Source organism: Pyrus communis, chromosome 7 (assembly GCF_041283825.1).
Source record: "Pyrus communis isolate YQ-2024b chromosome 7, ASM4128382v1, whole genome shotgun sequence".
Lineage (NCBI taxonomy): Eukaryota > Viridiplantae > Streptophyta > Magnoliopsida > Rosales > Rosaceae > Pyrus > Pyrus communis.
The window spans coordinates 19,703,981-19,718,797 of NC_142571.1; the positions used below are offsets into that span (position 1 = coordinate 19,703,981).

The window sequence follows — 14,817 nt, forward strand, 5'->3', positions numbered from 1 at the left end:
AGAAAACCCATCCGGGAAGATCTGTACGTCAAATTCCCAATCTGTCAGTTCCTAATATCCTTAAATATTATGTACCATTACATATTAAAGTTTGGTGATGATCCAATGGTCGGATCGTTGAATCGTATAATAACCAAGTGGCGGCCTTTAACGGAAATATAACCAAACAACGGAATTTCTTCAATCAGATGTCTAATATGAAATTGGGGCATCCATTTTAGCCTAAGGAGGTCAAATGGTGTCTTTGACCACGCGTTGCCACCACGCGCTGCCCCGACTTGCTGAAAAATTCAACTATTTCCAAAAATTCTCAAATTTTACAGGAATGAAGATCTCAACGAGTAGAGTAAGTTTTATACCTGTGGCCGGGAAAAGCCTTAATCACCACAAACCCGTTGGAACCCTAGAAATGGGTGCATTTTAATTCGTCTTCATCGGCGTTCCACCGCCTCTATAGTTTTTTGGGTTTTGTTCTTGGGGTTGAGGGAAGTCTATCGGTGGTGGTGGTTGGCGGAGTTACCTTTGGATTTGATGGATCATTGCCTCGAAGGCCGTCGTACCTAATGGTGCAATTTTCCACAATTCCAAACCCAATCTCATCAAATTTGGTGTGGAAATGGTAGAGGAAGGGTTGAGATGATGATTGGGAATGGTGGATTGGCCCAATTCATCGGAAAAACTGTAAATTTCGGCGGAGAAACTCACCGATCACAACCAGGTTGTGGGTCGAAAGGGAACCTGGCCGGTTCCTCTCTTTCTCTCCTTCCTCATTTCCGATTCGTTCTTTCTTTATTCCTCATTTCTCACAAAATAATCTTAAATTAATAATATCATAATTAGGAGAAATATATAAAATAATAAATAGTAATATTTACAAAAGTACTTTTTGGATTTGTAATTCCATAAAACCCCTATCGTAACTTAGGTTTTGATTCAGATTACGCTTACGCAATCGTCATGTCGAGAACTTTGAGAGTACAGTAAAATAGTAACTTGCACGCGTCACTAAATGATGGTCAAAGAAAATCAACAATCTCACTAGTAGGGCATTTTTGTCAATTCACTCTTTTAAAAATTAATAAAATAATAAAATTAGGGACGGGGTTATCACATTTTTATCTTTAGTTTGTGCCCATTTTTAATTTGCAACCCTTTTTTTCATTTGTACCCATTTTCTTTTTTAATTTGTACCCATATATTAATTCCTTTTTATGCCCATATTTTTTTAACTTTTATTTGTATTTGTACCCCATTTTTAATTTTGCTAAATTACCCATGCTAATTATGTGTATTTATTTTATGTTTTATAATATATCAATGGTTATTTTTTAAAATATGTTAATTATTATGTGGGTGTACATTAATTTTTTTTTGCTATACTTTTGCGAAGAACAATAGTACTCTAAAATTGATTTTTAACAATTTATTATATTTTAAAAATATTATTTGAATTTGTTTAGATTTCATAATTTGTGGGACAATAAATGCATAATTGCATGAGTTAAATCTCTTAAATGATGCTAAGGACATCGGTCAAAATATTTAAATAAACAAGGTTTCAATCTAACTATTAGGTTCTCATCGATATTTTTCCTCCTCCATTGATTAAGACCTTATTCCATTTCAATTTTTGATCAAGGTCCTCAGATTTTAATAAACATCATTAATTATTTCAATAATAAAATATTTTTTTATTTCTAAATTAGTAAATATATTCATTTAGTGTTAGAAACATTACATTTGATATATCCATATTTAAGGCCAAATTTTTTTATCATATATTTTTTAGTTTGTATCCATTTTTAATTTGCATCCCTTTTTTTAATTTGTACCCATTTTCTTTTTTAATTTGTACCCATATATTAATTCCTTTTTGTGCCCATATTTTTTTAACTTTTATTTGTATATGTACCCATTTTTAATTTTGCTAAGTGTACCCATGCTAATTATACGTATTTATTTTATGTTTTAGAATATATCAATAGTTATTTTTTTTAAAATATGTTAATTATTATGTGGGTACATTATTTGTTTTTTGCTATACTTTTTGTGAAGAACAATATTACTCTAAAATTGATTTTTAACTATTTATTATATTTTAAAAATATAATTTGAATTTGTTTAGATTTCATAATTTGTGAGACATTAAATGCATAATTGCACGAGTTAAATATCTTAAATGATGCTAATGACTTATAATTTTTTTTGCGTCAGGCGCATGCATTAAACGTGAGAGTGCAATGCATGTCAGGAGACAAAAAATCTGTGGGGCCTGTGCTACAGCGCTCCTAGGGCATGGCGACGCGGCATGTTCTTGTGCGTTGGATTTTAATCATTGGATTTTCAACAGTAAAAAAATTGAATTCAAACCCAACGGTTGACACACGTGGTTGAGCCATTGGATTTCAAACAATCATATAATCCAACGGTTCTTACTAATACTTCAAACAGTCATATAATTCAACAGTTCTTAGAGTGAGAGTTTCGAAGAATGATTGCACTAAAAGAAGCAAAAATAATACATACATTTACTTAACACATTACCATTTAACGGTCATAATGCAACTAAAAAGAAAAAGATATCATATTTGACCGTTATATAATGAATCTATTACAATACTATAGCCAGTTAAATTTGGGCATGAGAGATCAATTATTCACTACGAAAGAGTGAATTTGGGCTCAGTTTTAGCCCAAATACATCAAGTCCTAAAAGCCCAGTCAAATGTCTCCCACAGGGAGTCCACGTCGACAGCCAGCAAGCAGCACCGCAACAGCCCCAATTTGTTTGGCGCCCTCAGCTTCACGCTGACTTTTTAAGCCAAGAATCATACGTCGTTTCAAACTCATACGCAATGATGCACTCTCTGGCGTCTTCCCAATGAACAATTCCACATTCTTCTTCCAAATATTCAATAAATCTCCGGGCTTTCTGCAAGACCAACCGACAAAGACCAGGAGGAGGAGGAAATGGTGGGTTCAAGATATGGCCTGCCTTCACGGACGAGCACCGCGGCTGCCAGCAGGGTTGATTTCGAAGGAAACGTGGATACCATGTTCAAAGAATCCAAAGATCAGCAGAAACAGTTCCATTCCGTGCGCGTTTCCGACGCCAATTTGGGTTTCGGAGAGCGGGCTTTCGCCGCCGCCGGCGCCGCCTTCGTCTCTGCGATTATCGTTAACCCTCTTGACGTTGCCAAGGTTCCGCAATTTCTGTCTCTCTTTTTTTCTTTTTTTTTTTTGGATTATTTGTGTTTAAATTTGTTCATTTTTTCATCTTTTGGACAATTTGTATAGAGAAATTCCCATTTTGCCATATGCTGTGATTGACAAGATAATATATTTTTAGAAAAACTAATTAAAAGTAAAAAAAAACTTCTCTTTTAATGAAAAAAATGTAATGAATAGTACAGGAAGTGTTTTGTTAAAACACCCATTATTTTTTCTGCTGTGAATTGATAAAAGGGTAATTTTATTGATTTAGAAGTTACCCTTTTGAACTGATTGGCGTTTTCTCTGTTTTAATGTTTGTGTTATGGGAATTGATTGGTGTTATGCATTTTTATTGCATTGCCTTCAGACAAGGTTGCAAGCACAGGCTGCTGGAGTTCCTTATCAAGGGCTGTGTGATGTGGCTTGTCCGGAACCAAACGAGGTATGTGTGCAACTGGCTTTCGATTACTTAGTTTGGTACTACTCTTTATTGTGTTCATCTTCGATTCGTAATCACTTTGCAATAAGCTTGAATCATGGCTAGCTTGTTTCATGTATGGATATTTCCTTGTACTGAAGCACCTTTAATTTTGGCTTTGGGATTGTCTTTAGATGCTTTCAGAGTTGAGATCTTCCACGCCACGCATAAGGTCAGTACTTGGAACAAAGACTGTCTGCCCTCCGGAGTGTAACCAGTATAAAGGAACACTGGATGTGCTGTACAAAGTCATACGCCAGGTAGTGGATGTATACACAGTATTTCTATCTAGCATATTCATATCTGAAAAGAAGTAACTTATCTTCCTTTGTGTTTATAGTCAAAGTATCTATCATTAAAACAACTTTTGCAATCCAATAGAGTGATCCTGTCATATTGTGTTGTAAAGTGTCGACTTTAAGTATTTGTTTCATAGGTTAAACCAGGCAAAGGTTTTTTAATTAACCTTTAGTAAAAATCTACTCACTCTCTCTCATTAATTGCGGACGTCTTGAAAGTGCTGTGTACAGTCTTAGATAGAGAGTAACTGGGTATATTTCATGTTAAGACACTTTTCAGTGCCTTGTCCATGTGCCTAATGTATCCCCATTAAGGGACAATCTGTTTATTTTTCAGATCATCGTCTTTTAGTTTGTAGGCGAACTTATAGTAATATTAGAGGGGTTTCACAGGAAGGATTTTGGAGACTCTGGAGAGGCACTACTGCAAGCTTAGCATTGGCCATGCCAACTGTAAGTCTTTCTCTTTCCAAGAATTACCTCTTTATCCAAATGGTTCCTTGCAGCGTTAGATTCCATGCACTTAGTTCTGGGAGTTATGTTGCTAGTAGTTACTTTTTATATGTCAATCAGGTGGGGATCTACATGCCTTGTTATGACATTTTCCGCAATTGGATGGAAGATTTCACGACTCAAAATGCTCCAAACTTAACACCATATGTGCCATTAGTTGCAGGGTCAATAGCACGGTCATTAGCTTGCATTTCTTGTTACCCTGTTGAGCTGGCAAGGACACGCATGCAGGTATCTTATATGTAGATTTGATGTCCTCGTTTATCTTTTATGTGTCACCTCTCCCATGAATGTGATGTCAATAACTCTACCTCAAATTATCTTAGTTTCTGGCATGAGTACAAATTATGATGTGATTTGAAATTGAAAAAAGATTAACAATTGTTATTGAGGATCTGTGACCTATTTCAGCATAAAAATACAATTAGCATCAGACAACAAGATGGTTATTAACTAATGTTTAGTGATTAGTTTCTTTAACTATATATTTTGCCCAATAGAAACCATGTCTCCAAATCTTTGATAAACGGTCCTTCATGTAGTGACTACTTATCTTGATGATTAGGTAAGGAGAACTACTCTATGTGGATGGTAACTATTTTTTCTTTCACTTTCTCCCAGAATTGAAATTTCTCAATTCTACATTCTTGAAATGTAGGCATTCAGGGAAAGCCAAACTGGAGTGAAGCCTCCAGGAGTTTGGGGGACGCTGAATAGGGTCATTGACCCTGTCAAGAACAAAACCCCCCTTCAAAACTGTATGTGAACTCCCTACTTCTAGTTTTGATTTATATCACTATTTTTCCATCTATCTTAAGTAATTGGATTTGCAGCTGATTTTGATGACCTTTCTTTTTGTCTTATGTAACAGTACAAAACTATCGCCTCTTGTGGACTGGCCTTGGGGCGCAACTTGCTCGCGATGTTCCTTTTTCTGCAATCTGTTGGTCAACCCTTGAGCCAGTGAGTCGCATTATTTCAAGAAAATTCAGGAGCAACCTTCTGACTTCCATTTATGTTTATGCCTTGCACCAGTAGGTGTAGATAACTTGATTCAACTTATTCTTTTGCCCATTCTGTGCAGATCAGGCGAAGAATTCTTGGTCTGGTGGGTGATGAACCCACTGCAGCCAGTGTCCTCGGGGCAAATTTCTCTGCTGGATTTATTGCAGGAAGCCTTGCAGCTGCTGCTACATGTCCACTAGACGTGGCAAAAACCCGGAGACAAATAGAGGTTATTTATCTAAAAAAGCTTCACCATGGTTTTGTTTCCTTTCCTTTCTTGTCATTGTACTGAAAGAAACAGCAAGGCAATCCTAAATATGCTACAGAGTTTATTCACGAGATTCAAGCGCACCAAAATTTGAAAAGATTATTTGTTTGAATTTTAACAGTTTTGTTTTTGCAGAAGGATCCGACAAGAGCATTAATGATGACAACAAGAAAAACGTTGCTCGAAATTTGGAGGTACGTGAGACTTCAACTGCAATATAAGCCATCAATCACATGATTTGAATTCCCTAAATTAATGTTTATTTTGCGATGTTTTTAACCAACCATAGACTCAATCTTTTTGTGTTGGATAGGGACGGAGGGATGAAGGGGTTGTTCATGGGAGTCGTTCCCCGTGTTGGTCGTGCTGGCCCTTCTGTTGGCATAGTTGTCTCCTCATATGAAGTCGTCAAGTATTTTCTACATTATAGACATCTGACCACTCAATGATCCAAACTAACACATTCATGGGTCGTTCTTGTGCTTTAGTTTCGGGATTCTGGTATACTTGTACAAAGCTCACCGGGCTTTTTAATCGTAGACGGACCTACCTTGAAGGAGCAAAATCACTCAGTTACGGGATTTCATCTGTCCGAATCACGATGTTCTTGTCATGATGGTGGGGAAAGGTTTACAAAAGCGACAGAAGATCACAACAATTTTTGGAGAATAAAAGATCCTCTTCATTGTTCCTGGGAACGCCAGGAATATATTTTAGTTTTCCTTTGAAACTTTTAAGTCTTTGATTGCATCATAACACTGCAAATATTTTCCTCATTGCAACAAAAAATATCAATACCGATGTTCTTTTCACTGTAAGTTTGGGTTGCAAATTCGAATTCTTTATTTTTTGGATTAAGTACCTAAATCCTCTCCTTTTGTGTGATTCGAAACTAGTCTCAATATTTTCACACATTTCAAACGAGTACTCAACTTATAGGAATTATCACATTATGAATAGGTATGAAATGACTGACTTGGGTCTCTTGTATCATTTTCTTGGAATGGGAATCCTGTAATATGAGAATGGGATCTTCATTAACCAAAGAAAATATGCTATTAGTTTGCTGCAAAAGTTTGGATTGAAGGATTGCAAGCCTGTTAGTACTTTATTGGTGGTTAGTTACAAGTTCAAGAAGGATGATGAGAGTGAGAAAACAAATGAGAACATGTATAGACAACTGGTTGGAAGTCTCTTGTATTTGATTGCCACTAGACGAGTTTTCATGTTTGCAGCTGGCTTACTTGCTAGATTCATGCTTGGACCATCAAAGAAACAATTGAGAGCAGCCAAGATGGTTCTCATGTATATACAAGGCACATTAGACTACGGGATTGACTATGAGAAAGGCAAGGAGTCAATCTTAATAGGCTATTGTGATAGTGATTGGAGTGGAGATGAAACTGATATGAAAAACACATATAGATGTGCTTTTTCTTTTGGGAGTGGAGCTGTCTCTTGGGCATCTGTTAAACAACACCGTGTTGCTTTGTCAACAACAAAAGTTGAATACATGAGTGCCACTGAAGCAACCACTCAGTTGTTTGGTTGAGATTTGTACTTTAAGATTTTGGTGAAGAACACACTGAAGCCACTCCTCTCTATTGTGATAATACTTCAGTCGTTGCTGTGACAAGGAATCCAATATTTCATCAAAGAACTTGAAAGGAGATACCAGTACATTAGAGAAGATTTGCAGTCAAACATTATCAACTTAATCTATTGCAAATTAGAAGATCAACTTGCTGATATTTTCACCAAGGCATTGCCCAAAGTTGCCCAAAGATAGATGTTGTATGCTCTAAATTGGAGTCAAACTAGCTACTAGCTTAGAAGGGAGTGTTGGAGCATAAACATGGCAGCTAGATCAATGTATCAAGGTTGCTGCAATATGGAAGAAGAAGAAGCTCGAAATGTCTGAGTGTTCTTCTTAGTTAAGTTTATATATTTGTAATGAACGGTCAAGATTATAACATCTCAATGGTGTACAACTTGATACATATCCAGTTTGTTAACTATTAGGTGAAAGCATGTAAGCTGCACGTGATGCTTTGGTGGGCTTGCAACGGTTAGAATACCTACTTTGTAGCCGAGTTTTGTGGATCGAATCCAATGAAGATTCATGGAGCTATGTACTCCATCTAAATTCCATCTTCAATACATCATCTTCAATCTCATTTCAATTACTTGTTGATTTCATTACAAATACACTAAGAAATCTAGCTCAAAAATATCCCAAACAGTAACATGGCCTCAGAGCCAGGTTGGATTTGAATCTAGGAGTGAACCTGTGAGTGTTCGTCTAGGTTTTCGACGAAGAACTCAGACACATACATACGGCTGGATCTAGTACCAATCTATGGGCACCAATCTTCACTGGTGTCAACTACGAATTTTGGTGCATCATAATGAAGACTATCTTTAAGTCTCATAATATGTGGAGTTTTGTTGAAGATGGTTTTGTATTGTTGAAGGAAGGGAATGAGATGGATGAAAAGCAAATTCTCGTAGCTTAGGATCTCATCTCCAGAGATGCAAGGCATTAGGATTGATACAAGGAGTTGTGATGTTGTATATTTGAAAGAGGTTGACCCCCTTGCTTCTCTCATGTTACAATCCTCTTCCCGCTGAGCCCCCCTTTCTCCTCCTCAAAAAATCCGATTCGTGCGGATTCTTCCCCCAACTAAAATGATGAAATCTTCCCCAGAATTGCAAACGAAGAGACTGCAAAAAATGCTTGGGATGTTCTTAAGCAAGAATTCAAAGGTGATGCTCAGGTTATGGCTATGAAACTGCAAGGTATTCGTCATGATTTTAAATATGCTAGGATGAGAAGCAATGAAATATATCTCTGATTACTTGACAAGACTATTTTCCCTTGTGAATAAAATGAAGATGTTTGGTAAAACTTTGCCAAACAAGAGACTAGTTGAGAAAATGTTAATTAGTCTAACTCCTGCATACGATAATATTGTATCTGTTATGTAGGGGACAAAGAAATTGGATGAGATTGATCCAAGTGAGATTGTTGCAACTCTAAAAGGGTTTGAGCATAGGTTGAAGAGACATTCTGAAGATGAGGAAGTAAATGAAAAGGCATTTAGTAGCCTAAGTATTCAAAATAAGAATGGATCAAAGACCACTGGATACAAGGGTAAGAAGCCTTTCAGGTTTAGAGATAAGAAAGGTGATTCCAAGTTCAATGACAGGCCTCAATATGCAAACAAACCTTGGTTTAACAAGGGAAAACAAGGGAGGCATGTAAAATCTATGGTAACATACACTATGCTGAAGCAGATTCAAGGAAAACCGAAATGTCACAACTGTGGCAAATTCAATCATTTTGCTAGTGATTGCAGAGGTAAACCAGTTCAATAGGTTCAAGTTGCACTACAAGTGGAGGAAGAAACATTTACGTTATTTGCTTGTAATTCTGCTGCAACAGTCAAGAGTGAACATGTTTGGTATAATGACAATGGATGCAGCAATCATATAACTTCAAATGAGTCTATGTTGATTGACTTGGACATGAATGTTTCAACAAGGATCAAGATGGGAAATGGACGAATTGTTTAGGCAATTGCAAAAAGAAAATTGGTGATTGAAACCAAGAGAGGTGGTAGGCATATTAAAGAAGTAATGTTGGTGCCAGGACTAGATGAAAATCTTCTAAGTGTGGGCCAAATGATGCAATATGGTTATTTCTTGCTGTTTGATGATGATCAGTTGCAATCTTTGAGGATAAAAGCTTGGAGGGTCATGTTGTTACTGTACAAATGATTGGTAGCATGTGTTTCCCATTACTCATGAAGATATGAATGGTTATGCATTAAAAGCCAATGTTGAAGGTGATGCATGAGAATGGCACAAAAGGCTAGGGCATTTAAACTTTAACAACTTGCAACTATTGTCTGATAAAGATATGGCAGTGGGTCTACCAAAGCTCAAGAAATCAACTAGAGCCTGTGCAGGGTGTATTACTAGAAAACAACACATAAATGCTTTCACTAAAGAGTTAACTTGGAGAGTAAGCAAGCCTCTGGAGCTAGTTCACTCAGATATGTGTGGACCAATGCAGGTTATACAACATTTGGAGGAAACATGTATTTCTTGACATTCATTGATGATGCTACCAAAATGTGTTGGGTTTACCTTCTGAATCACAAATTAGAAGTGTTAAAAGTGTTCAAGAAATTCAAAGGTATGGTTGAATTGCAAAGTGGTTATAGAATTCTCAAACTAAGAAGTGACAGAGGTGGAGAATACAATTCTCATGAGTTAATGCACTTCTGTGATGACTTAAGACTTGAAGGACAGTTGACAATGGCATATTCTCCTCATCAAAATGGAGTTACTGAGAGGAAGAATAAGACCGTTGTTGAAATGGCCAACAATATGCTTCGTGACAAGCGACTACCATATGAGTTTTAGCGAGAAACAATTAACACTGATGTGTATCTGCTCAACAAGTGTCCAACTAAGGCAGTGGAACATAAAACCCCATTTGAAGCTTTCAGTGGGAGAAAACCAAGTATTCAACACTTTAAAATGTTTGGATGTATATGCTATGGGCATATACTTGGATAATTGAGACAAGCTTGATGAATCCTCTATGAAGGGTATCTTTGTAGGATATGGGAAGATGGAGAAGGGTTACAGAATTTATAATCTGAATACCAGGAAGATATTTCTGTCAAGAAGTGTTGTTTTTTTATGAAAAGGGTACTTGGAACTGGAATGCAAAAACTATTAAGAAGTTAGCATTTCCAGTCAAGTTGAATCTATCTGAGAAGGATAATATGTGTAGGATACCTGAGATAGATCAAATGTTACAGAGAGATGATGTTCAACTAAAATGGTGTGAATGTTTAACTTAGGTTTCTGATACTCAAGCTGATAGTGGTGAGACATGCTCAGTCAAAACCACATAAGGTAGAGAAAGATCATTGAGTGAGATATATGATATATGTAATGTTAGCATGATTGAACCTAAAAGTTTCATTGATACTGCCATTGATATAGCTTGATAAAAAGCTATCAATGCTGCAATTGACATGATAAAGAAGAACAAGACCTGGGAATTGGTTAACAGACCATCAAGCACACTTATTGTTGGAGTGAAATGGATTTGCATGACCAAACTGAATTTGGATGGGACAATTCAAAAGCGTAAGACAAGACTTTTTGCCAAGGGCTATACACAGAAGCCTGGCATTGACTTCAATGAAACTTTTGCTCATGTTGCAAGATTAGACACCATCAGGACTCTCATTACTTTAGTAACTCAAAATAAATGGAAGTTATTTCAGCTAGATGTGAAATCAGCTTTCCTTAATGACATATTGCAAGAAGAAGTTTGCACTGATCAACCTGAGGGATTTGTAGTGTAGGGTGCAGAAGACAAAGTCTACAAGCTTAAGAAGGCTTTGTATGGGTTGAAGCAAGCTCTAAAAGCATGATATGAAGAAATTGACACTCACTTACACAAGTGTGGTTTTACCAGAAGTCCAAGTGAGGCAACTTTACACATCAAATCAAAGGGAGAAAATGAAAGCATCATTATCTCTATCTATGTAGATGATGGTAGTAGCACAAAGTTGTTAGAAAAAAATGAAACAAGATATGATGAATAGGTATGAAATGACACTTAGGTCTCTTATATCATTTTCTTGGAATAGGAATCCTGTAATATGAGAATAGGATCTTCATTAACCAAAGAAAATATGATGTTAGTTTGGATTGAAGGACTGTACGCTTGTTAATACTTTATTAGCGGTTAACTACAAGCTCAAGAAGGATGATGAGAGAGAAAACAGATAAGAACATATGTAGACAATTGGTTGGAAATCTTTTGTATTTGATTGCCACTAGACAAGCTATCATGTTTGCAACTAGCTTACTTGCTAGATTCATTCATAGACCATCAAAGAAACACTTGGGAGCAGCCAAAAGGGTTCTCAGGTATATACAAGGCACATTAGACTATGGGATTGCATATGAGAAAGGCAATGAGTCAATCTTAATAGGCTATTGTAATAGTGATTGGAGTGGAAATGAAACTAATATGAAAAGCACATCTGGATGTGCTTTGTTTTTTAGGAATGAAGCTTTGTTGTAATGACCCGTCCCTAATTATTACGATTTTTATAATTTTAATATGCGAATTTAAGAAAATGCCCTTGCAGGTAAATGCATTGACTTTTGTTGACCACATTGTCATGTCATGTAAGATCTATATCTTAGCGTATTCTTGTAGTACGCAACATTATGGATGCGTTGGCGCATGCTGAATGTAATTTGGAGTTATAATGAAAGAGTTATTAACAAATGAAGTAGAGGGGCAAAATAGTCATTTCACTATTCTAGATATTAGGGTTGGATATTTTAATTATTTTAATATTATTATGGCCCATGGGACCCATACCTACACTACACTCTTCATTCTCCTCCTGCCACGTGGTTTTCTCCCCAAATCTCTCGAACCTTCTCCCTCTTTCTTTTTCCCTTTCTTCTCCTCATTCTTTCCCTGGGAAACTTCTTTTATCTCTCTCTGCCTCTGTCTCTCTATCTTTCTCTCTCCATATTTCCCCTCTCTTCAAGCACTCTATTAACCACACTTGCAACTCCAGCGACTACTAAACCCTTTACCACTGCCATCAACTAAGCCACCCCTGACCCTTGTCTCTCCTTGACATCCTTTATCTTTCCTTCCATGAATGTGCATGCTGCACAAGGAAGCAGAAATTGCCTTGCCGTCTCCAGCAAACTCCAAGCTCTCGGTGATCTCGATCAAGTATGCATTGGGAATATTCTAACTTTTATACATTCATCTTCGTGGCTTGATTTTGAGGATGTTTGTGTGTTTTGGTCAGGTTTTAGGACATAAATACGTCGGGGAAGGATTTCCCAGTTTCCGGCGAGGACCGATGATATTGAGCTCTTTTTTGGCCAACTCTAGCCACGTTATGGCATCCAATAGGTATATTTCGAATCCTTTTTCCCTAGGCTTTATTTTGGTATATTACATCGTTAGGTTTAGTGATGAGTTGGAGATAACCGGAGCTTGGAAACTCTGGCTTTTTTCTTTGTGAATTCCAGCACCTCACGATCTGGACTAGGTCAAACCTGGCCTATAACCCTAACCAGGCTAGCCCAATCAGATCTAATCCAGCCTAATAACCAACCCATTTACCCTATAACCTAGGCCCAAATCCAATCCTAAAACCAGCCTATTCACTTATTAGCCCATGGCTAATCCGTTGAGCCTAAACCAAAGCCTAAAACCCAAATTGAGAACTGGCCTAACCCAATAACCCAGACTTCAGCCCAGCTTCCATGGTTGGTGCTTAGGCGTGCGTGGTGACCGGTGAATGGAGCACACGTGCCTCCGCCGCTGTCCATGATGGCGTCGATGAGTTTTCCAATGAACTTTCCGACGATCCATCTTGGCATGTGGCGGCGCGTAGCCATCCAGGTCGCCACCTTATGGCTGTGCCGAGGGGGGGGAAGGGGAATTCGAGGTCAATTCTTAGATTTCTCAACGTGCCGAATCTGAATCCGTTGTCTGTTTTTCGAAATTCGATCGATTTAGTAGAGTTTTACTAAATGGCCTCAAATTGTATTTAGGTGTGTTAATGGGAAATGACACCATTCTTGCTAGTTCGAGCGGCTATTGGGCAATGGAATACCTGTGAGTGGACCCTTTCTAAACTTGCATATTTTTATAAAATATTAGCCTAGCATGCATTTCACACTTCATGAATTGAATATGTTTTATATTATTGTTTAAGAATTTCTATAATTATGGTTTATGAAATATTTATGATTTATCGAATTTACGTTTATTAAAAGTTATGAATTATTGGATTATCGTATATACAATTTTATGGCTTTCGAATATGTTTTATTTGTTGGATTTATGGATATGTGAATTATCATGGATTTATGAAATAAGGCTTTGAGCTTTTAAGCTTCGCTGTTTTAATACGAGTTTTGAGGTATGTTTTTAGTGCTTATCTAGTGGGTTATCATACAGCACATACATACACCATGGGTATGACGTCTATGGCCATAGGACACAGTGGAGGAGTAGTGAGATATATATATATATATATATATATATATATATATATATATATATATATATATATACCCCTAGCTTCACTGCTGAAAGCGGTGTCAGATAGCTTCACTAGCCACAGCTAGTGTTGGTGTGTATGTATGCTATTATATTTAGCTTCACCTTTCGGGTGATGGACAGGTACTGCCTTCAGGCAACTATGATACCCCTAGAGAGTACAGCATTGATGAGATTTACGGATTTGCCTTTGGGCAATTTTACTACCAACTATGACCATTGTTTTCTGAAAAACCTATTATGTAGTATTATATATGTTTTCAAAACATGGGGTTAGTATGTTCATAAATAAAATAGTTTTCTTATTATTATAAACTTTGGTCCACTCACCTTTCCTGTTTTGCGCCCCCTCAGGCTTTAGAATCGAGTCACACGATCCCCGTGTCAGGGCACGTCCACATAGTTACATTCGAGTCTTCTCAATGTGTGACTCTTCACTTCGTTCATACCTTTTTATTATAATTCTTTCATATTATTGTAGACATCAAAATTTCGGTGAATTGAATGTTGACCAATAATTAAAATTTCAACGCTCACGTGTCACATAAATTTTACATGTAGCGTGTGACTCAACGAAAAATCGAAAAAGTCATCAAATAGGACACGTGTCAATACCTGGCAGAAATGATTTATTTCATCTAATTATTTAAATCCAAAAATCAAGTTTTGGAATTCTATAAATAGGAAGCCAAGGCATTCATTTTGGGGAGGGGAATTGATATCACACCAAAACCTTGAAGCTTTGAAACTCTAAAGCTCTCAAGCAAATCCCGAAGGACCAAGAAAGCTATCTTCGTTCTTCGTCAAATCTTCCTTCAAGATCAAGCCCCGACGGCCCTTGAAGAAAGTGATCATCGTTCATCATCTGTTTATCCCAAGATCAAGCCCCAACGACCCTTTGGAT

The 14,817-nt window shown here is 37.0% G+C and overlaps 1 protein-coding gene across 1 annotated transcript; it reads left to right on the forward strand.

The window, feature by feature from the left end:
• The first annotated feature begins 2,737 nt into the window (after positions 1–2,737).
• On the forward strand, positions 2,738–6,643 carry LOC137735288 (mitochondrial carrier protein MTM1). The gene is made up of 10 exons (XM_068474701.2): positions 2,738–3,201; positions 3,581–3,655; positions 3,826–3,951; positions 4,384–4,443; positions 4,564–4,734; positions 5,162–5,261; positions 5,375–5,466; positions 5,588–5,737; positions 5,912–5,970; positions 6,090–6,643. The coding sequence occupies exons 1-10, from the start codon at positions 2,971–2,973 to the stop codon at positions 6,223–6,225; spliced, it is 1,200 nt and encodes a 399-aa protein (XP_068330802.2). The 5' UTR covers positions 2,738–2,970; the 3' UTR covers positions 6,226–6,643.
• The last annotated feature ends 8,174 nt before the right edge of the window (positions 6,644–14,817 follow it).

Bases quoted from the DNA above. Each gene is read 5' to 3' on its own strand.
- LOC137735288 (XM_068474701.2), top strand. From the start codon at position 2,971: ATGGTGGGTTCAAGATATGGCCTGCCTTCACGGACGAGCACCGCGGCT. The intron at 3,952-4,383 runs GTAGTGGATGTA...GGGGTTTCACAG, and splicing joins TGTACAAAGTCATACGCCAG to GAAGGATTTTGGAGACTCTG. The intron at 5,262-5,374 runs GTATGTGAACTC...CTTATGTAACAG, and splicing joins CAAAACCCCCCTTCAAAACT to TACAAAACTATCGCCTCTTG.